This window comes from Pteropus medius, unplaced genomic scaffold, assembly GCF_902729225.1.
Source record: "Pteropus medius unplaced genomic scaffold, Ma_sr-lr_union100, whole genome shotgun sequence".
Taxonomy (NCBI): Eukaryota; Metazoa; Chordata; class Mammalia; order Chiroptera; family Pteropodidae; genus Pteropus; species Pteropus medius.
The window spans coordinates 1440993-1461649 of record NW_024344377.1 but is presented as its reverse complement, the minus strand read 5'-3'; the positions used below and the strand labels follow the sequence as shown (position 1 = coordinate 1461649).

Sequence of the window (20657 nt, the reverse complement as noted above, 5' to 3'; positions counted from 1 at the left end):
AGATTTGAGCCGGGCGAACTTTCAGAAGAAACTCAGGCAGCTGGCAGCCATCTCCTGCATGGTCTGCTGTCCCCACCAGCCCCCGCCACACCCGGTGGAGGTGGGTGCCCCGCTGCAGGCTTTCCCCTTCTGTCCTGGGATTTGTAACTCCCCTCTCCTGGGGCGGGGCCTGGCCAGGCCAGCATTCCCCTGGAGACAGAATGCCAGCTGCAGGAAGGAGGGACAGTGCAGGCAAACATTTTAATAGGAAGCAGCTTTGAGGGCAGACTAGTTGAGCATCAGATCTTGACTGTTTCCCCGTGTGTCTAACACGACACTGGCCGTGTTCGCAGAGCGGTTTGAATTTTCATCCACAGGCAGCATTTTGTTCATGCAGCTTTTTTTCCGGAGTAGTTCAGAAAGAGAGTAAGGGACAGAGGGAGGTGGGGAGGAAGGGAGGGAGGGAGAAAGGTGAAAAGCTATTTGGTTGCTTTAGGCCAGAGCAGGGGCAGAAATACTAGAGGTGTATGGAAGGAGCTAAGGGAAAGTTACTTGTGTTACAGCTGTTTTTCCAGCGGTGTTGATTGGGAAACGCACAGGCGAAAAGCAGATGTCCCCTCGGTGACTGCCACGTTCAGAGCATGTCCTGTGTACCCTGTATACAACCCTTTACACGCTTCCCACTGTTCTTAACTCCTGTGGGACCTTGGCCCGGCCAGATGGGGCACGCCCTCCCTCCTGACCTCATCTCCCCACTCTGCCCCTCACCCACTCTGCTCAGCCACCCCCTCCTCTGGGGCCTCCCCACCCCGCTGCCACTCTGGGAACACAGAACCCCAGAGACAATCACATTTCGCTGTGCATCTCCTCATCCTAACTCGCAGTCGACTTATGTATTTGATGATTTAAGTTTATCTTCACTGCTAGAGTGTGAGGGGCACACTTGTCGGGTGGTAGGTGTCCCCGTATGCAGTGTCCCAAGTATGACTGTCAGAGCCCTCTGCTCAGAAGGAGGCAGGCCCCCTGCTCTGTGGGTGCGGGCAGGGGAAGGGGCCTGGGGCTCACGCGGTGAGCGACAGTCCCATTTTCTTTTCTGATAAGGAGATGGTCGCAGAGCCCTCTCCCCTGTCCCCCAGCACCCTGCTTCCCTCCCAGCTTCTCGGCCAGTGCTCCTCTGATCCGAGGGCCGCCTGTGGCTTCGTGACACCTGGGTTGGCTGGGGCTTCCGCAGCCTGTGGTCTTTGGTAAGGCGAGGCCCTGGCCAGGTGGTGAGGTTTCCTGTGGGCGCTTTGCCCTGACGCCAACAGCCAGGGGAATATTTGGAAGCAGCCTTGTTGAGGCTTGTGAGGTGGTTTTCTCTCCTCACCCCCAGGCCTACCACCTTCGAGCCAGATGCCACCTACAGACCTGTTTGAAGTGGCTGAAGCGTGCGACCTGGGGATGGGGGCAGCTTTGTTTTCAGAGGCTCCTTTTACTGCTGAGCTGGCTGCTGGGGCAGGGGAGCTGACAGCTCTCATCTTCCTGAAGTTCAGACGGGGTCCTGGCCCTGCCAGTCGAGGGCCCGGGGCCTTTCACATGCAAGTCCCAGAGGACGAGCAGACTCTGGGCTCCTCCAGGCCTGTCTCAGAATCTGGCCCTGTGTGTGGGGAATCTGCCCTGAGTCCTCCGAATTGGGGGGGTCCTGGCGCCCCGGGACCATGGAGAGGGAGGAAGTGGCCTGGGTTAGGCGTGACTCAGCCAGCCAGTTCTCCTCAGGCAACCTGAGCGTCAGAAGGCGCTGACTCAGCCTAACGAGCTTGTCCAAGAGTGAATCAGATACCGGAGCCTGCATGGGGATGGCGCCCCATCTCCAGTCTGTCGCTCACCCTGGAATGTGGGTCGCTTGGCCTAGTTATCCTCTTACTCGGGTTCTGTGTTTTTCCATTTGGGATTCCTTCCCCCCACTCCCCGTCTGCCAGTCTTTTCGCGGTCTCCTTTCTTTGTCTCCCTGACCTCAGAGGGCTGCTGTTAAATTTACTAAAGAAGCCACAAAGACACCACAGCCTGTGTTGACGTTCCTGGGTTTCCATTACTGTATTGATTGTTCACCATTTTTAGGGGGTTGAGGATCAATATTTCATTAGGCAGCGTAACCCCAGATGGTGGCGCGGAGGTCGGCCCTGTCCCTCTGTGCCAGCCGTCGTCCAGGGGCCGATGGGGACTGTTCTGATTGCAGCTCCTTTTGGAATGTGAAAATGTCTCAGCTCCCCAAACTCTCCAAACCAGAGCCCTTGTGTGTTCTCTGGCCCCGTTTCAAGAACTTAGTCGATTGAAGGAAATTCTTTGGCTGCGTTTTTCTCTTAATATGGTAATGCCTTTTTTCATATTGGCACTGTCTTCAGGGAATTGGATCAAGACTATTATTTATGGTCCAGGCAACGCAGGTCCCAGGTTGTTGGGACTGAATTTGGCCCACTGGGAATGTCTTCCGTCCTCTTCTTTGAGTGGGGAGGTACATTGGTTCCATTTGACAGCTTAGTGAGTGTGTAATAGTGTATTAGAGTCCAGGGTTGGCCGCTTACAGTCTGCAGCCCGAATCCAGCCCGCCATCTGTTTTTATAAATAAAGTTTTATTGGAAAACAGCCATGCCCATTCCTTTATGTAGAGTCTAGGGCTGCTTTCACCCTATCGCAGCAGAATTGCATAGTTAGAATGGAGCCCATATGGCCCATATTTACTTTTTGGCCTTTCCCAGGAGAAGTTTGCCACCCCCGGCGTGACATGATGGAAGCTAAATATGCTCATGAGACCCGAGTGAGGCGAAAGGCGAAGCCCTAGGGGGCCAAAGGGGGAGGGACAGCGAAGCTCACTCATGTCATTTGCTCCTCCTCTGGGGGCGGATTGTGCTGCTTTGCTGCCGCTACTGCTTTGGTTTGGCCGGATTAGGCAGAGAAGCCTTAATTTTTGCCCGTTTCTCCGTAATATCAGTGGAGAGGAGCTTATGTGAATTCCAGGATATTTTGCAAACTATTATCCAATTTTAAATCCTAATGACCTTTTAAAGCCTGGTTTTCTCATTCTTTCATTCATCCCGTATTTATCCACAGAGTTTATCAACATTAATTGAGCATCTGTCTTGGCCAAACACTGTGCTAAGTGCTGAGGATGTATCAGCAATGAGTAAAAGCCATAGATTACAGTCTAGTGTGGGAAAGAGGTCAACCGGAATAAACACGGTGATAAGTACAAAGACGGAACAAGCAGAGAAGAGGTAGAAGGCGCTGGGGCCGGGGAGTCCTCTGTAGGCAGCATAGGCAGGAAAGGTTACTGGGGAGGTAGCATCAAGCTGCAGTGGGAAGGGCGGACAGAGCCAGGAAAGGGGAATAGTGCAGAGGCTTGAGTTACTTAGTTCTTTTCTGCCCAGCCCGGAGGACCTGGACCTTGGACCAAGTGCAAACTTACTTTCCTGTGAGTTCATTAGAGCCCTCTAGAATACAAGCCAGCATTCCTGGTTAGCTGGTTCCTCCACGTGTTGTGTACATGTCTTATTGGATCTTTGGGATTCCAGGTCATCCTCTGGAAATCTCCAGTTTCTTATGCAGCCAATCTCCTGAGTGTCTGTAAGTGCAGAGGGGTCCTAATGAACTGGTCACCTTTCATTCAGGGCAGTGTAGGTGTGGATTCCCAAAACTGGTTTCTTAAAACCATCAAGACCACGGTCTACGGCAAGGGAGAAATAAGCCATTCTGATGACGTGAGGGCTGCTTATTCCAATAAGAGTGCTAATTAACAAGTCACTTTTGTTAATCAAGGCACTTGAATCCGATCCCGAGAACACATGACTCACGGTGTTTTCGTCTTTGCTGTGGCGACCAGGCAGCTCATAGAAGCCATCGGCCCTGTGGTTAGAAGATTCTCTATGTCCCCATTTTATGTCATGAAGATATATTAATTCACTTCTTATAATATGTCCTGTGTCATTAACCATCTCAAATTATTTTTACCCAGAGGAGATGAAATATCTTTTAAATTTTTAAAAATAAATTTGAAAGGAATGCTACATCCTGGGCAACTTCTTTGCCTAGGGCACAAGCTCTGAGTGGTCGTGGATAGTGAGGAGCCAGTTCAGTCTTCAGTTCAGTCCAACAGACTGAGCCCACCAAAAAGAGTGGGACCACAGCCCTTCCCCTTGGGTAGCTGGTGGACATAAGCTGTTCTCTTTGCTTCCCTGACTCCTGAGCCTGTAGCCGTGTAGACGGCTGACAGCCAGGCTGTGTCATCAGTTACCCAGTTAACTCCAGTTACTGGGCTGACCCCACTTTTAAGATCTCAATGGATCTTCGAAGACCTGGTTTGTTCGTCCTTTTCATTTATTCATTTCACATTCATTGATTTATAAATATGTATTGGCCAAACGCTGGTGTAGCAGCGTTGGCCAAGATGAAGTCAGCGAAGGCAAGAGCTGCACTTGACCATGTTTTTCCTCCTCTGGAGGCTGCAGGATGTAGACACTCACTGGCCGCTGGGCTCCTGTTTACAACCGTTGACGTTTTCTGGCTTAAACCACGAGAGAAAGGGAGACGCCAGCATGTCTTGCTATAGCTTAAAGGAGACTAGATACTATGGCGGCGTCCATAGATAGCGAGGGGGAAGCGCGTTTCATTTTTCGTTTGCTCTTTCTCTCTTTCTCTTTATTTTTCCATGACCATCCTCTGTTCTTTTTCCCTCCATCACTCCACTGCTCTTATCTCTCCCGCTTGAACCCCTCCCACCACGCCTTCCCATTTGTCCCATCTGCCCCGCCGTTCAACAGTGTTAATATGTCATCCGGGGGAGTGGATGGCGGCAACTGGATTACGCCGTTCTTCTGGGTCCCGCATGTGTTGGTGACCTCACTCCTTCCTGCCCCGGCCCCTTGGTAGTGCCCACTGTTCACCTGCTCCATGCAGCCACCCTCCCTTGGTTGTACCTGTGACCTTGTCATCACTGATGACTTTCACCCTCTCTAATCTGAATCCCAAGAATCTCCCTGTTGGCCCACCCGCTTCCCCTCAGCAGGGCTGCTTTATGGGAGTGTGACCTGTGTACTCACGGGCCCTGTGCTCAGAAGGGTTCCTTGTTTGGGGGTTTAATGCTCTGAGGTCATCGCCTTAATTTTATCTTCGAAGTGGTGTTTTGTGGGTGAAGTCTGATGAGACAGTAGGGGTGTGTGTGCTGGGGATCAAAGCCTCAGTCCACGCTCTGTTCCTCCTGCTGACTTCCCGCCACCTCCCCAGGATGGGTTCTCGGCCTCCCAGCTCCCCTGTCCCCTGAACCCCTGGCCTCGAGCAACAATCACTGCCAGGCTCCTCTCCCCAGGAAGTGAGGGTGAGGTTTAGGCATGCACACCCCGCGGCATCTGGGGGCAGTGGGTGGTGTGATGGTGACCAAGAGGGGCCAAGCCTCTCCCACCCCATCCAGGGACCTAGTGCATCCTTGTGAGGAAGAAATTGCAGTGCCCTTGGGGTTGCTCATCCTCTGTGAGTCGGGGCACTGGGCCTGTGGGATGAGGCGGTGCCTGGCTCGTCTTCCATGTCCCTGGTTAGGCTCAACGCCTGGCTCTGTCCAGTAGCTGGGGGACTGAGCACTGAGTCCGGGGTCCCCGGGTCTGCACCCACCCCGTGAATATCTTTGTGCACCGGGAGCACCAAATAGCAAATAAAAAAAAAAGTAGGATAGGTTGAGAGGAAGAGAACGTAGAAGAAAAGACTAAACTTTCCATTAGTACCTGTGGCGCTTTGGAAGCGCTTTGTGAACCAGCGATCCACATTCCTGTTTGGCCCTGAGCCCCGCCAGTCATGTAGCTGGTCCTGCCCCCAGCAGCTCCGCTCTAGCAAATCTCTGGACCGCTGATCTGCTCACCTTTCCAGCCCTGGTGGGCTCCCTTCCCTCCTTAACAGGCTAGGTGTCACCGTCCCTCAGGCAAGTCTTAGACACTGACATCCCCCTCAAGTCCTCTGCGGCCTAGTCTGCTTTTCCTTAGCAGACGTGCACGTTCTAAGGCACTGCCTCTTGTGGGTATGGGGGCTGTGCTTCTTTCCCCATTGCATATTTTTTGAAGAAAATGAAAGGTTAGCATAACTTTCCAGAAAGCACATTGAATCACTCAGTTGAGTCACAGCCAGTCGCTGCAGTGTTCGCCTTTGAAGCAACCTCAACACGTAGGACCTGCCTGGACGATCTGGCTCCTTGAAACGGAGTGTGCCAGGCAGCTGGCAGATGCAGTGGCTTCTGCAGATTCAGCAACAAAAATATTTTTGTAACAGGAGCACTTTATACTTTTGAAGCAAGAGAAAGAAGCAGTTGACTTGCCTCGTGAGGTTAAAAAAAAAAAGTCTCCAGTGTTTCCTTTGCTTTCGCTGGCTCGTTTTACTGCTCTTTACTCCAAGCTTCAGAGAACGAGGCTGCAATAAAATGAGCACCAGGGGCTGTTAGGCAAAACCAAACATGGCCCGAAGCTCAAAGATGGAGGGGTCGTTGCTTTGGGGTCCTCTCTAGATGATGACCAGCTGAGCCAGCATCTGGAGAGTTCCAGGCATCGCCTCCCCTCCCAGGGCTGTAGGGGTCTGTGGAAGTTGCCTGACCCCGCTAGGGAGATGTATGAAGAGAGATTTATTTACTAAGGGCTCTTGTGTCTGTTTTAATCTTACCAATTTAACCACTGTCTGCTAATAGGTTTTTTTTTTGGAAATCAACCAGGTCTTCCGGAAAGAACCCTAATTGTCAGAGCTAGGATGACCTTGGACATCACCAGACTCAACTTTCTTATTTTAGAAATGAGAAAACTGAGACCAGAGAAGTCCAGGTGGCCCAAGGTCACGGAGTGAGTTAATGCAGGACCAAGACCAAATTCATAAGTCTCGCTTCCTGGGACAGCGTGCTCTTAGGATGCGTGAGGGCAAGGTGGCATTTTGTGAGTGTGAGTGCGTGTCTGTGTGGTGTACGTACTTTTTCTAAGTCTGTGTTCTGCACCACCCTGGGCTGATGCTAGAGAGTAAGCCGGAAGCAAGCCATGGTCCTGGGGACATTACTCAGCTCAGGCCCAGCCGGTCTCTCTGGGGGCTTCCAGCAGTTGCGATTCACCTTCAGCAGGACCCCAGGCCACAGGTGGGGCCCGTGAAGCAGGTGGTGGCGTGTAGGCCTGCCTCCACGCCCCGGCCTGGCTTGTCTGAGGATAATTCAGGCTCCCGCTGTCAGAAAAACAGCATGGTCCTGAGGATGCATGGTCAGCTTCCTCTGGCCGGCCTCTACTCTGATTTTTCTTCAGCTCCCTTATGGCCCTGTTTTGGGTCATCTCTGCTCCTGTCACCTGCCCCTGTGGAATGGTCTAGGCACAGAGCAGGTCTTTCTCGCTGGCCAGCGGGCCATGTGCTCTGACCATCTGGGCGGTGGGCAGCGTGGGCTGGAGATATGAACACCTGGAATGGAGGCGTGGAGTATTCGAGACCCAGTAATGCCACCACCTAGCCGTGGTACTCTCAGTCCCCTGGTGAGTGGAGTGGGGACCATGCCTGTCCCATCTGTCCCACAGAGCGGCTGGTTGTAAAGGCTGAGGGGATGGCAGAGCCCCAGGCACACACGGAGTGTGTTTGAGGGCTGGGTTTGCCTCTGGTTCTGCCTCTGGTTCTGCTCAGACCACTTGTGTCTTGCCCTGACTGTCATGAAAGTTTTGAGACCACTGCTTTCCTTCGAAGCAGACTCCTCCTCTTGCCCCGCCCCAGCCCGCAAAACATCCGCACGAAAGAGCAAACACTTATTAGAGCCCTTTCCAAACGTCGTGATGTGTTAAGGTCACCACCCTAAAATGAGCCTTTTCCCCCAAGCTTCGGTGGGCTCACGATTGCCCACCCCGCAGCTTACTCTCTCTGCCGGCAGAGCCCTGGGCTTGTTCTGCATCTACTCTGAGCTATGCCATTCCTAGCACAGGCAGGTACCGAGGGGGCTGAGGCAGTCACGGGGCCACGTTCCCCTAGCCAGTGGGTGGCTGAGGGCAGCCTTACACCTGGATGCTGGCGGATGACCCACGAGGAGGAATGTGCTGGGCCCTTCTGGATTCTCTGCTCTCGTGCGGGGACACGGATGGAGAGAAGCTCTTCACTTTCGCTGGGCACTGTCTTTATGTGAGGCCTTGTGCGGCACTGTGTTTTGACCGTGAGAGCAGGTTGAACTTGATTGGACAGAAGGAAAGAAGGAGCCTCCTCTTATGCTGTCCTTGATCCTTTGAGGGGTCAGCCCTGGCACCACCCTGCCCTTGCACCGTTGGCTATGTATTCCATTTTGAGTTGGATTTCCTGTTCCTTGCAGCTGAAAACACCTTCACTGATACACCTAGATCATTTTTAGTGTCGCTCTGTATTTAGCCCTTATGGAAGACGCTGGGCTGAGCTGGCCGTTTGGACTTGTTTTTACTGCTGTGTGTCCTGGTGGCTTGTGTGGCTCTCTACCCATCAGACAGTGAGCCCGGCGGGCACGGGTGGATGTCACGGCGCCTCTGTGTTCATTGTGCCAGGCACGCAGAGATGCTCAGTAAAGGCTCCTTCATGCCGGCGGTGTCCGTGGGGGCGGTGCCTTCGGGTCTGCTGCTTGTTTGCTGTAATCTAAATGAATAGCGAGAGCCTTCTTTAATCATATTTTGCATCAACGTCTTCCAAGTTGTCGCATTAAATCGACCACACAATTAGTATCCTGTCTACGGCTTGTGTTTAGTCATGTAACGTGGGCAGGATAAGGCGGGCGTCCACACCTAGGACTCCTGACCCCCTCCCCGGGCTGTTTCTCCATGACCTGGGTGGCAGTGGGCTGACAACTCCAGTGTTAGGGGGATTCGTGTTTTCTTAAAGTCACTCTGGTCGGCTCTGTCGTGAGGATGTCATTTTTTTAGCACTAGTGAGTGCGTGCAGACTATGGGCGGATGTGCCTTTCAACCTAGACAACCCTCTTTTCTCCAGGCCTCCCAGGCACCCCACTCTCGTGAGCATGAGCGTGACCTTGAGAACTGGCAGTGTGATGGGCTTCCTCCGAGATGTCCCTCCACGTAGCCCAGGCTCTCCGGGAGGGGCCCGAGGGCTCCCTCTTTGGTGCGCACCCCAACTCGCTGCAGGGCCGCGGGTCACTCTTCCTTCTGCCCACTCTCCTCATCTGCTAAGTGTCGGGGGGCTGTCTTCCTCTACCTCGTAGGCTGCTGCGAGGCCCCGGCGAGGTGGCAAGATGAGGGAAGTGGCTGCTAGGAGAGGGCCCCAGCCTCGGAGGACCTCGGACCGAGAGGGCAGATGAAGCCCTGAGAGGGCTTTGAGGTGGGCGTGGGGAACCAGCCTGCAGGAGTGAGCAGCGCCGTTTCGGACCTGCAGGGCGAGGCCAGGCGCGGCTTGGTGCTTCCAACAGTATCTGCGTTTCATCTCCCCCAAACCCCCTTTGGCGGGTGTGTCTAGACAGCTAGGGAATAAAATGCTCAATTACCCAGTAGGAATTTGGCCAGCAGACATATAGCCGCACGAGCAGACAGGCCGGAGGTAAGGGTGGAGGCTGACAATGAGTCCCACTTGGGTCTGGAGCAGACAGGGGAGTCTGATGCTCGCGGAGCCACTCGGCTCCCCCGAAATGGCCCCCAAAGGGCGTTTTGACTTCATGGAGAGGCATAAACCTGGCTGGGTCCACAGCTGTGTCTCACGTCACTCCCTTGCAAAGATTTCTGCCTGCATTAGAATTCCGGGTTAACACGTCCTGGAGGGGGCGGGTTGGGGGTGGGCAGGTCTGAAAAGCCCAGAAGCGGGTTTCTTGTCCAGCTGGGCTGCTCATTCGCTGTGAGAAGTCACTCGGTCCCCAGATCTGTAAGGCGGGGAGGAATATGCTCTAACTCTCAAGCTGCTCCTGGAAGTGCCTTGTCATCTCCTTCACATGGATGCAGGTTTCACATTACAACCCCCAACCCCGACACGGGCTGCTTTTTCTCTTACAGTTGTCGTTCCTAACTTGTGAAATGTTTGAGTGAGTAAAAGCTTCCATAAGGTGAGCCTTAGTGTTGCCCACCGGTGCAGCTTTGACTAAATGGCACTTGTGACATACACGTCCTCCTCTCTGTTTAGTGAGGATTGGTTTGGAGGAGACTCTGGGCCGTGTTGCCGATGTCCAGTATTCAAGCCCTCATGGTCACCCGACTGTGGACGACTTCATTGCACAGGAGCCACTCGTGTCCAGGGGGTTCTCTGGTGTCCCCTGGAGGCCTGGCCCTACCCAGCCAGTATGTCCGAGCAGCACGCAGGGCCTGGATGTCCCCCACTCATGGGGCCTCTCCCTGTGTCCTCATGGCTTCCGCGCACACTCCACAAAGCGCTTGCCTCCTTCCCTCGTCCGCTGGGCCTGAGCTCAGACGTGGGAGACGTGGTGTGCAGCCCCCTCTGCCTTTCACCCCCCGAGACCTGGGAGCCTGGGTCTGGCTTCCCGCCCAGGGCCCAGAGGCGGAGCTGCGGGGGTCGGGGTGAGCACATGCTAATTAAGATCTCCACAGTGCAGTGCTGCCACCAACTTTCTGATGGGTGCCCAGCCTGTGGCTGAGCTGATGTGGGCTGGGCCCACCTTTCTGTATTTGAACTTGATCTTTTGCATTGAAGCTGGTGAAAAGCAACTGTTATCTTGGGCAGCCAGGCGGACCCAGCCCGGGGCCTTCGCTGCTGTGTCCTCTTGCCCACCCTTCAAGCCCAGCCCTGACGGCTGTTCCCAGGCCCTGAAGAAATGGTGATGTCCTCAGTGGGCCTCCCCCATCACCAGCCCTGACTCCCGCCTGCCCACCCGCCGTGCTGCGACTGTTGGATGAAGTCATTCTTGGCAGGGGCGGCTGGCGCCGGCCCAGGGTAAACAGACCACGCTGAGCTCACTGCTGTGCCTGGACGCCTGAGCTCGGGAGCGCAGGGCTGCAGACCTGCCCCCACCAGAGCAGCTCCGTGCACTCTGACCTCGGGTGACCTCACGGTCTGGGCAGACCTGGCCACCAGCCTTCTCCTGGCGGGGAGGGCTGGGTGACATGGGCTAGCTTGTGGGAGTTTAGTCAGTGGGGTGCCCCCATTGGGTTTGCACGGACCCCAACGCTAATAACAATAACCGATGCTTCCGCGAGGCCACGTGACCCACGTAACGTGATGCTTGACACAAGCAGGTGCTATTCAATGCGCTGCTCAGATCTCAGGTCTCAACTTTCACAGCCAACCGGTGAGATAGGTGTGCGACCTCCATTTTCCAGGTGAGCACGCAGAGGACGAAGTGGTGTTCAGCTCAGGCCAGCCTCTCATCAGGCAGCCTGGCCCGGGGGCCTCTCGGTGTCTGTGGTCTGAGGGGCATTTCTTGTGTCTCTCAAGGCCGGTCTGGGGTCTTAGATCCTTTCTTCCTCTGTGAACGTTCTGGCCTACCATCTTCCTGAGCAGCACCTTCGTTACCGGGGTGGGGGCTTGGTGGGTGACGTGCCGTGTAATGGATGAGAGAGTCTGGGTCTGGGGTCGCAGCCCCAGGTTGAAACCCCTGTTCTCTCTCAAGTGGCTCGGAGCCTCACTTTCTTCGTCTGTTAAATGGGCCCCGTGACCACCGCACCTCGTCAGCCTGTGTCTGCTCCATCCCTGTCGGAGGAGGGGCTGAAGTCACCACTGGCTTCTACGTACCCCACCCTCCTTGCCCCCTGGCCTCTTTCTTCTGAGGTGGACAAACATGAGGACTCTTGAATTAGCATTAGCTCGAGGTCTGGGCCAGTCTTTGCCTTCTGGGCCTGGTCTGCAGGTTTGGGGCAGCTGCTGGTTTTTTGTTTGTTTGGTTTTTTTTGACTCAGAACAAAGGCAAAAGGAACTCCTTGGTTCTGGCGGGGAAGGGAGAGGGAGGGCCTAAAGCCTTCTCAGTAGGAAGCCCGGCTCTCCTCAGCCTGGTGACTCAAGCTGGCTTTATTTTGTCCCGTTTTAGTTCTGAGAGTTGTTTAGGGCCCCAGCTCTGGGATCGGTGTCTGGAATCAGGCTTGCTGGGTTGATCACCCCGCCAGGCCGGGAGCAGAAGTGCTTGGTGCAGGACCTTTTCAGGAGAAGAGAGAGCCCACCTCTTGGGTCTTGGTGTCTCAGAGTCCTAGAAGCCTTGCTGTCCCAAGCCCATCCCTGCCTCTCACCAGAATAGCCATGAACTCGGCTCAGAGATGCTCCAAACTGAGTCGGAGCCCTTCGGGCCCTCAGTGTCTGTGATAAGTGGGACAGCTGCACCCTCCCCCTCGCCCCAGGCGGTCTTGCTCCAAATCCAAAATTCGTTTCCCTCTGTCTCCTGATCTCAAAGTTTCAGAGCGCATCTGTGCCGATAGCTGCACGATGTGCCGAGGCCCCGAGGCAGCCTCCAGTAACCTTCCCAAACTTTCCCCAGCGTGGTGTGCGGCTTCAATGCTCGCAACAGCTCACGACCCAGTGCTGACTGTCGTGGGTGGAAGGGAAGCGCAGGCCGCAGCCAGGAAGGGACGCAGGCCTGACCGTGGGTTCTGCAAGGCCCGGCGTTGAGTGGCCATCCTCGCGTGGCATCCCGGGGCGCGTGGGCGCGTACCTGTTCTGTTCCCCTCACCGGGCACAGCATCGCCAACCTTGTGCTTCCAGGGAGAGCTGCCCGTGCTGCTGCTGGGCCGCTCCTCGGAGCTGCGGCCAGGGGAGTTCGTGGTCGCCATCGGAAGCCCGTTTTCCCTTCAGAACACGGTCACCACCGGGATCGTGAGCACCACCCAGCGTGGCGGCAAGGAGCTGGGGCTCCGGAACTCGGACATGGACTATATCCAGACCGACGCCATCATCAACGTGAGCCTGGCGGGGCCGCCCGCCGGGGTTGGGCGGGTGTTCGGCAGGTTGGGCTTAGGAGCTAGGGGTGGGGTCAGGACCTGCGGGCGCCGTCCTGGGAGTTCTCTGAGAAGCCCCAAAGCTGATAGGGCCACACGGGTGGGTCTCCCGCCAGTTTAGCCTCGCAGGGACTGCTGTGAAGGGGACTTCAGCTTTGCCAGGGTCTGCAGCTCGGAGGACGTCCCCTGTCCTGCCCCCAGGGGCAGGGACCCTTAGTGCAGCTGCTGCTGCGGCTTTGTGGCAGGAGAGACCCTCGCACCAACAGGCCCTGCAGCCCCCAGGAGGCGTGGCTCTGCCTCGTGCGCAGCCTGAGTACCGCCCTACGCTGGGATGTCTGCTGAGGCCCACGGTTGCTCCACACAATCTCATAAAGAGTTTTCTTTAAGTCGCATTTTTCTACTTCCGTAGTTTCCCCATTGACGTTTCTAAAAAGCAGCGTCTCTGCCCCTACCCCATCTGTCTAGGAAATAGGGAACGTGGTGCGTTTTGTGAACTCGCTGCCTCGAATAGGTTTTATTCCCAAGCTCTTTTGTGATCTGCATGAAGTCATGGAAATGAGATGAAAGGTGTGGATTTCCAGCCCCGGCAGGCATGGCACGGATCGGGGGCTGTGCAGGTCGAAATAATACCGGGACACCGCAGCAGGTGGGCAGCCAGCCTGCTGCCAAGAGCAAGTCGTGCTGAGAGTTTTAGAGAGTTCATAGTTGGCCTCTGGGCTTTGGAGCAAAAACAGTTCCCCATTGATGGCACATCTAAAACTTTCTGGAAGTGATTAAGGTCCCTTTTTTTAACAGCAAAATATTAGATCGACAGGAACACATTTCAGGAAGGAACCTGCCAGGCGGGGAAGTAGATTGGATAAGGACATAAACTCATAACCTGTTTATTTTTGCTTCGTTTCAGTATGGAAATTCGGGAGGCCCGTTAGTAAACCTGGTAAGGCCTTTTAAAAATCTATGTACGTGCTTTTTTTTTTTTTTTTTTTGCTTTTTTTTCCCCAGACGTGAACTTGCCGAGCACATCATCTAATTCTTCTAAAGTGAAATCTGTGAATGTCCTGTGTCTGGAAAGAGTAAAGTTCGCTGGAGTCGAGGGTGCACAGTGTTATGCCAGGGGACACGCTTGTGTTTCAAAGTTATAAGTCAGTGCAGGGGAACTCAGGTCCAGTGCAGAGTAGCTAAAGGACAGGCCTTTATTTTGAAGGTGTCAGCAGTTCTGGCCTGTTACAGAAAGGCACGATCCTTCAAATGCAGTCTCCAGGCTGCTGGAGGAGCTGGCTTGGCTGGTCCACAGTCTTTGTCTTGGCCAGGAGCCCTCGCTTAAGACCTGGCTGGAATGAGGAGTTACCCCGCTAAAGATGTCACTTGAGCCTGTTCGTAAATACGTAAGCAGAATAAGGGAAGGCTTAGAATCAGACAGTCAGAGCAAGGGTACAGATCAGGGGGCACCCAGTCCAACTCTCATTTATAGGGCTTGAAACTGAGGCCATCTTTGGTAAGGGTCAGGATGGCAGTGCCTCCTGGGTGGCTCCTTGGAGTTGGAGACTGAATTCTCAATACCGTGCAAAGTGTGGAAGGGGTGATTTATACTCTCGTGGCCGTTTTCCCTTTTAAGCCTAAGTTGACCACATCGTTTAATAATAGTATCCAGAATAATGGTCAAATGGCGTGAGGTAATCCTGTTATTTCAGGGTCATTTCCTACTGTGTAGCGTGCACTGAACTGTGAATTTATCTTGAAGTGCAACCTATAAACTGGCTTCCGCCATGAAAAGCTAGTCCCAGACAAGCAGAGGAAGCGAGGTGCGATCACGCTGCCCCACGAGCCCCTTGCAGCTCCACAAGGCCGCTGTCCAAGACGAGGCTGCATTTTCCCGGGAATGAAGCCGGCAGCCTTAAGCACCGAGGTGGCTTCTCCCACGATCAGCAGAAGAATCTTAAGATCATTGGAAATGGGAGAAGCAAGAGAGTGTGGACAGCCACCCAAAGGACTCAGAGGTTTTGGAAACGTATTCCTGTGAAAAAAAGAGCAAATATGCCGCTAGAAACCATCCATCTGAGGCTGTTTTTACAGCACAGCGACCCCTGAGGACAAGCCTACAGTGTGCCAGTCCGTTCTTCCCTTGCCGAGCATGACTTAACGGTGACCACATGACACTTCCCCCGGCGACCCCAGAACCCCTCCTGTCAGCTCCCCTGACCCCACTCAGTGGCTGCTTTCGAATGGATTCTCCATCCCCTCGCTGTGTGTCTTGAGGTAAGCCCTCCTGTGTTCACTAAGCCATTTCTGTCTTGCTTTACAGGACGGTGAAGTAATTGGAATTAACACTCTGAAAGTGACAGCTGGAATCTCCTTTGCGATCCCATCTGATAAAATTAAAAAGTTCCTAACGGAGTCCCATGACCGCCAGGCCAAAGGTAAAGAGAGATTCGGGCAGCCAGTAGGAAATTGAGGCTTGGCTGCCCCTCGGGGACTTGGAGCAGGAAAAGCAACGTACCTGGAGATCCACCAAGACTTTCCTATCCAGCAGCGAAAGGAATGCAGTTATTAAGTCCCCAGTGTTATGTCATGAGGTCTGACCGTTTTTGACCTGTGGTCGTGAATATTTCACATTGTTTAATATGTGCCAGGCACGATCTTAGGTGATTTCTGTGCATCATTTCACTTCGTCATTCATTCCTGTCATTTAATTCCTCAGGTGGTGGGGATCATTAGTCTCATTTTACAGATGAGAACACTGAGATTCAGAGAGATCGTTTACTCCACCAATGACTGTGGACCTGTCTGCTCGGGGTCAGGCGGGGGTTCCCTTTCAGGTGTGATGTTGACGTTCTACTCGGGGGTTGGGGGAGGCTAACGGTAAACGAACAAATAAGGTAATTTCATAGAGCAATTAAGTGCTTCCTAGAACATGAAGCGGGGTGGTAGGCCAGGGCGTGAGAAGAGGGGCGGCCAGGGGAGACGGTGTGGCCAGGAAACGCCTCCCAAGCCGAGACCTGAAGGAGAGGGAGCCGGCAGCCGTGTGGAGGGGGTGCGTTCGGATGGAGCAGCCGCAGGTTCCAGGCCTCCACCATGGGCCTGTTGATCGGGGCACAGGACCCATAGGTGGGCCGCGTGACCGGATGCAGCGAACGCGCAGATGCAGAAGGCAGTCGTCAGCCAGGGTCACGGCAGGCTTGGTGAGGGGCTGGGGCATGTTTTTAACTGCATGGAGAAGGCAGAAGGTCATGATCTGGTCGCTATCTTTGGAAGGTCACTTTCAGGTTTGGGAGGAGGGTCTGCTGGAGGGCGGAAGTTGAGAGACTAGTTAGGAGGCTCTCCTTGTCCTCCAGACTAGGGCGGAGAAGGGGCTCAGGTTCTGGATTTATAGGAGGGACAGCAACCTTATCACATGTCAGGATGAGGCAAAGAGGGATCAAGGATCACTCTTAGGTTTTTGGCCACTAACTGAAATGGACGGGGCTTTCCAAGGTGTCAACGGCAGATAGGGGTCCCAGCCAAGGCTTGAACCACCACCTCAGCATATGCCCCCATGGCCCTGACTTCACACTGTAAATACGGGGATTGAATCTCGTGGCTCCTGGTGTCCCCAGCGTAGCCACCAACCGGGCTGACCTCTGTTGTCCTTTTTCTGTCACATCAGGCAAAGCCATCACCAAGAAGAAGTACATTGGCATCCGAATGATGTCACTCACATCCAGGTGGGTAACAGGACGTTAGTGTTTGTGTCTTAAATCTGAGTAAACCTGAACTTGAGAAAGACCTCACACTGCCGTAAGATGTCTCAGTTTCTGATTAAAACGAAATAACATTAGGAAAGAGGAGGGTGGTTTGGTCACCCTTGGCCTCTTGTTTTAGCTTCCATTTAGTTCGTGTGTTCTGAGCTGGTCCTTCCTTCTAAAAGATTCTGCCCTCCTCTTTGAGGGCAGGCCTGGACAGCAGCGGGTGGGCGTTGGTCACTCTGCCTCGGGCCTTCCTTTCACCTCTTGTTCTGTTGAAAGCCACATTCCGGGAGTGCCCCGAGCACCTCCCTCAGCCTGAGGTGCCGTGTTAGCACCGGGCATGTGGGCGGCTCCAGGAACGGGCATGTGGGCGGCTCCAGGAACGCGAGGTCAGGCGCGGCGTGACCTCTGGGCTTGTTTTCCCAAGGCTGGTGGAAGTTGTGGCATGTGGCTGCCAGGCCCATGACGTTCTACTGTTTTAACACTGGTGAAAAAATCTGGTGTAATTGCTTAAGTCCTGGTGACTAAGCACTTGGTCGAAGTTGTCGTAGGTCAAGTTGGCAAGGAGCAGAAGATACTCATGTGGATATTAATATATTATTGTTATAATTAATTAACTATTAATTAATTGTGAACACATTACCATAGGTTAGATACAGAATATGGACCGATTTGCCAAACTAAAGTGCGTATCAGTTCTTGCTTGGAACTATGGGAGACAGGTGTAGGCTCTGGGATCTGGCTTCCTGGGGTTCTCACCAGCTCTGCTACTTCCTGGCTTGTGATTTTGGGGGGATGATTTGACCTCTGAACTCCTCCGTTTCCTCCTCTCCAGGACGAGGAGACCAGCGCAGGCATTTCGGTGTGTGGTGAGGGCCGAGTGATTGAGCGTGTTAAGGCCTGGATCCACGGGTGGTGGCGGTCATCACTAGCCACAATGACACTAGCCACCATTTATCACTTGCTTGCTCTGCGCCAGGTAGTGGGCCTCGGTGCTATTGTTAGATGATCTCCTCTAATCCTCATAGAGAAGTGTCATAGGGAACAGTCATTATCCCGATTCTGCAGGTGAGAAAATAATGCACAGAGAGGTTTAGCAACTGCCCAGGATCACACAGTTAGAAAGTGGCAGAGCCGGGGCTCCAAACCAGGCCCACGGCTATACTTCCTGACTCCTTAACAGTTAGCTACTATTAAGTAATTAATAAAATTAATAATAACGATAAAACACTTCCCTCACTGTTACCCGGTATATCTTTGACTCACGTAGACGGACAATTTAAAGCAGAATCAGAACTCTTAAGTCAGAATCTTAAGTCAGAGATGGGAGAAGCCAGGTGGGAGCCGGTGCCCGCAGAGGAAGGCCTGTTGGCACTTGAGTTTAATACAGGTGCTTTTTCTCCCGAGCAGCAAAGCCAAAGAGCTGAAGGACCGCCACCGAGACTTCCCGGATGTGCTTTCCGGAGCGTATATCATTGAAGTGATTCCTGATACTCCAGCAGAAGCGTGAGTTAGGATTATTTTCCCTTTTCCTAGTACCCTTGTGGTTCCTGGGGGACCAGGGGAGGGGGCCATGTCCTTTTCACATCAGCTCTGGTGATTGTGAGGACACTGGACAGACGGTCGGATGTCCTCGGTCGGTCCTGCCGGTCATGTCTTCTGACCCGGTTCAGCTCAGGACTCACCAGCAAAAGGGAGTCCTCGCTTCACCAAGGGTGGTCAGAGGGAAGAGCAGTATCGGCCTCATTGTGGGTCCCTGTAACAGGCCAGGCTGGGGAAAGAGGGTTTAAGGAGCAGAGTCCCCGAGACCCTGGGCGGTGGTCCCATCCTAGGCTGCAGGACGCATCTCCTCCTCCTCTGATTACGTCTGTTATCAGTCAGGCCATCCCTGTCCACACCTCCAGAAAAGTAACCAGGTAACATCAAAGCAACACGAACAGAAGTAGCTCAGCCACCAGTAAGGGCTCGTGACCTGTACTGACATAATGTCCAGAGAGAGCGCGAGGCCAGGGCCAGCGGACTCTTCCCTGGGGGTCGGGCCTGGCGGGTGGCCTGCTTTTGTACCCACCTGTGGGCTGAGAATGGACTTTGTGTTTTAAAATCTTTGAAAAAAATTGAAAATAAGAATAGCGTTTTATGACATGTGAAAATCGCGTGGAATTCGAGCACGAGCGTCCATAAAGGAAGACCGGCTCGAACACGGCCTCATCCGGCAGCCGCACGTAGCTTATGGTGGCTTTTGGGCTGAGTACTTGTAGCAGGAGACAGTGGCCTGCAAAGTCCAAAATGCTTTCTCTCTGGCCCTTGACAGAAGTTAGCTGGCCTCTGCTAGACCACTGAGGACCACGATAGCGTATATGTAGGAGCTAAAGTTATAGCAACAATAACACAGAAGAAATGTCACGTAGCAGAACCATTCCGCTCACCCCGTGGGAACCATTCTCTGAGCTGTGACACCATCACAAGAAAGTCGGCCTTGGCCATGGTCGTGGAACCTGGTAGGCGGTATGTGGTACATCCTTGCCTCCTTTGTGGCCAGTCTGTCATCCATCACACAGTGCCGGTAGGCATTTCTGCAATGGACATGATTGACGGTTTGGCCTAAAAATCTCAAAAGGAAATACTGTGATCTAGTAGTGGTCGAAGCTGTTGTCACGTAAGTTAGCCGTCACCGTGCCCTGTTTGCTCTGGGCTTTTCGGTTCCAGACGGTGCCTGGGTCAGCGTGGAGCTGCTCCTGGCAGGCCGTCCAGGAGGAAGCATTACAGTTCGTTTCTCTCTGTGTTGCAGTGGCGGACTCAAGGAAAATGACGTCATAATCAGCATCAACGGACAGTCGGTGGTCTCCGCCAATGACGTCAGCGACGTCATTAAAAAGGAAAGCACCCTGAACATGGTCGTCCGCAGGGGCAACGAGGACACCATGATTACGGTGATTCCCGAGGAAATCGACCCGTAGGCGGAGGCACGAGCTGGACTTCACGATTCCCTTCGGAGACGCTCCAGTGGACGGTGCACGATGACTCTGGGCTGGTGGCATGGGACACCCGCGACTTTGGACCACCGTGTTGCTTGTTCAGCAGAAATACCCTGGCCAACAGACTCCTCCTTGATAGTTTGCAGGCAAAACAAATGTACCGATATAGACCCACAGGCAGAGACTTGCCCTCCTGTACCGTGCGTATGCTGTGTGCTTTTCCTTGCCAGCTTGGACTGTTCCTGCTTAGACAGTCAGTATTCGTCTCCTTTACCTGAGTCATCATCCTAGTCCTACAAGGCAGTCGATGTAACACTTAGATGAGAGGAAGTTCCCACGGGAGCCGGAATGGCCCCGGGCGTGTGCGTGCTTTCCTCCGAGTCAGCACCCAGAGGAGGTAGATGCCGAGACGACGGGAGGGTGGACGCTGGCTTCCAGAACAGCCAAAGTCGCCTCTTTTGGGGATCTCCTCAGAACTGGGAGCACAATGACTTCGAGTTTGAGCTATTAAAATACTTCTTCATACTTTGCTTTCTGGCGTGCTGCTTTTTCTTTTCGGGGAGCAGCCGGTCCCAGTTCCTTTGAGGTGGTTATAGTGTCACTGGGCTCCGCAGGGTGGACTTGGTCTCACCAGTTATTTCAGAAGCATCCCGTGGGGTTGACCAGCACTATGGACAACTGCGCCTGGACACCCTGGCTTCGTAAAGCTGGATTCGAGGACAGTTGCTTTTGCATCTGGAGCTTTTCAAACTAAAAAGAGCCTGTCAACCTCATATATCATGCAGTCAGTGAACCAGGGTTTTCTGGTCCCCTGCTCTGGGCCGGCACAGGGCTGAGTGTCACGGGGTGAATGCAGAGCAGGACGGACCCAGCTGCTTTCTCCCCACAGTGAGTCGAGAAACCAGGTCTCTTTCTGAAAGGGAGACAGTTCAGGAGACCAGGCTGCGAGCCTCAAACTATCTTGTCCGCGGTCTCCAGAAAGCACAGGCAGAAGCTGATTCCAATTGTCCTGGGCTCTGAAGAACCAGATGTTAAGCCCTGGGGGCTGTAGAGCAGGGCTCTCCTTGAAGTGTCCTTGGACAGGACAAGCCTTAGGCAGCTGTAGGCACCTCTGTCTTCATGAAAAT

The 20657-nt window shown here is 53.8% G+C and overlaps 1 protein-coding gene across 1 annotated transcript in view; it reads left to right on the top strand.

Moving 5' to 3' along the window:
- Positions 1–20060, top strand: part of HTRA1 (HtrA serine peptidase 1) — a 47338-nt gene extending 27278 nt beyond the window's left edge. The window contains exons 4-9 of the mRNA XM_039870797.1: positions 12601–12795; positions 13738–13770; positions 15136–15250; positions 16477–16534; positions 17966–18061; positions 19344–20060. Coding sequence (XP_039726731.1) covers positions 12601–12795; positions 13738–13770; positions 15136–15250; positions 16477–16534; positions 17966–18061; positions 19344–19512 — 666 coding nt within the window. The 3' untranslated portion in view covers positions 19513–20060. The remainder of the gene's footprint in view (positions 1–12600; positions 12796–13737; positions 13771–15135; positions 15251–16476; positions 16535–17965; positions 18062–19343) is intronic.
- The last annotated feature ends 597 nt before the right edge of the window (positions 20061–20657 follow it).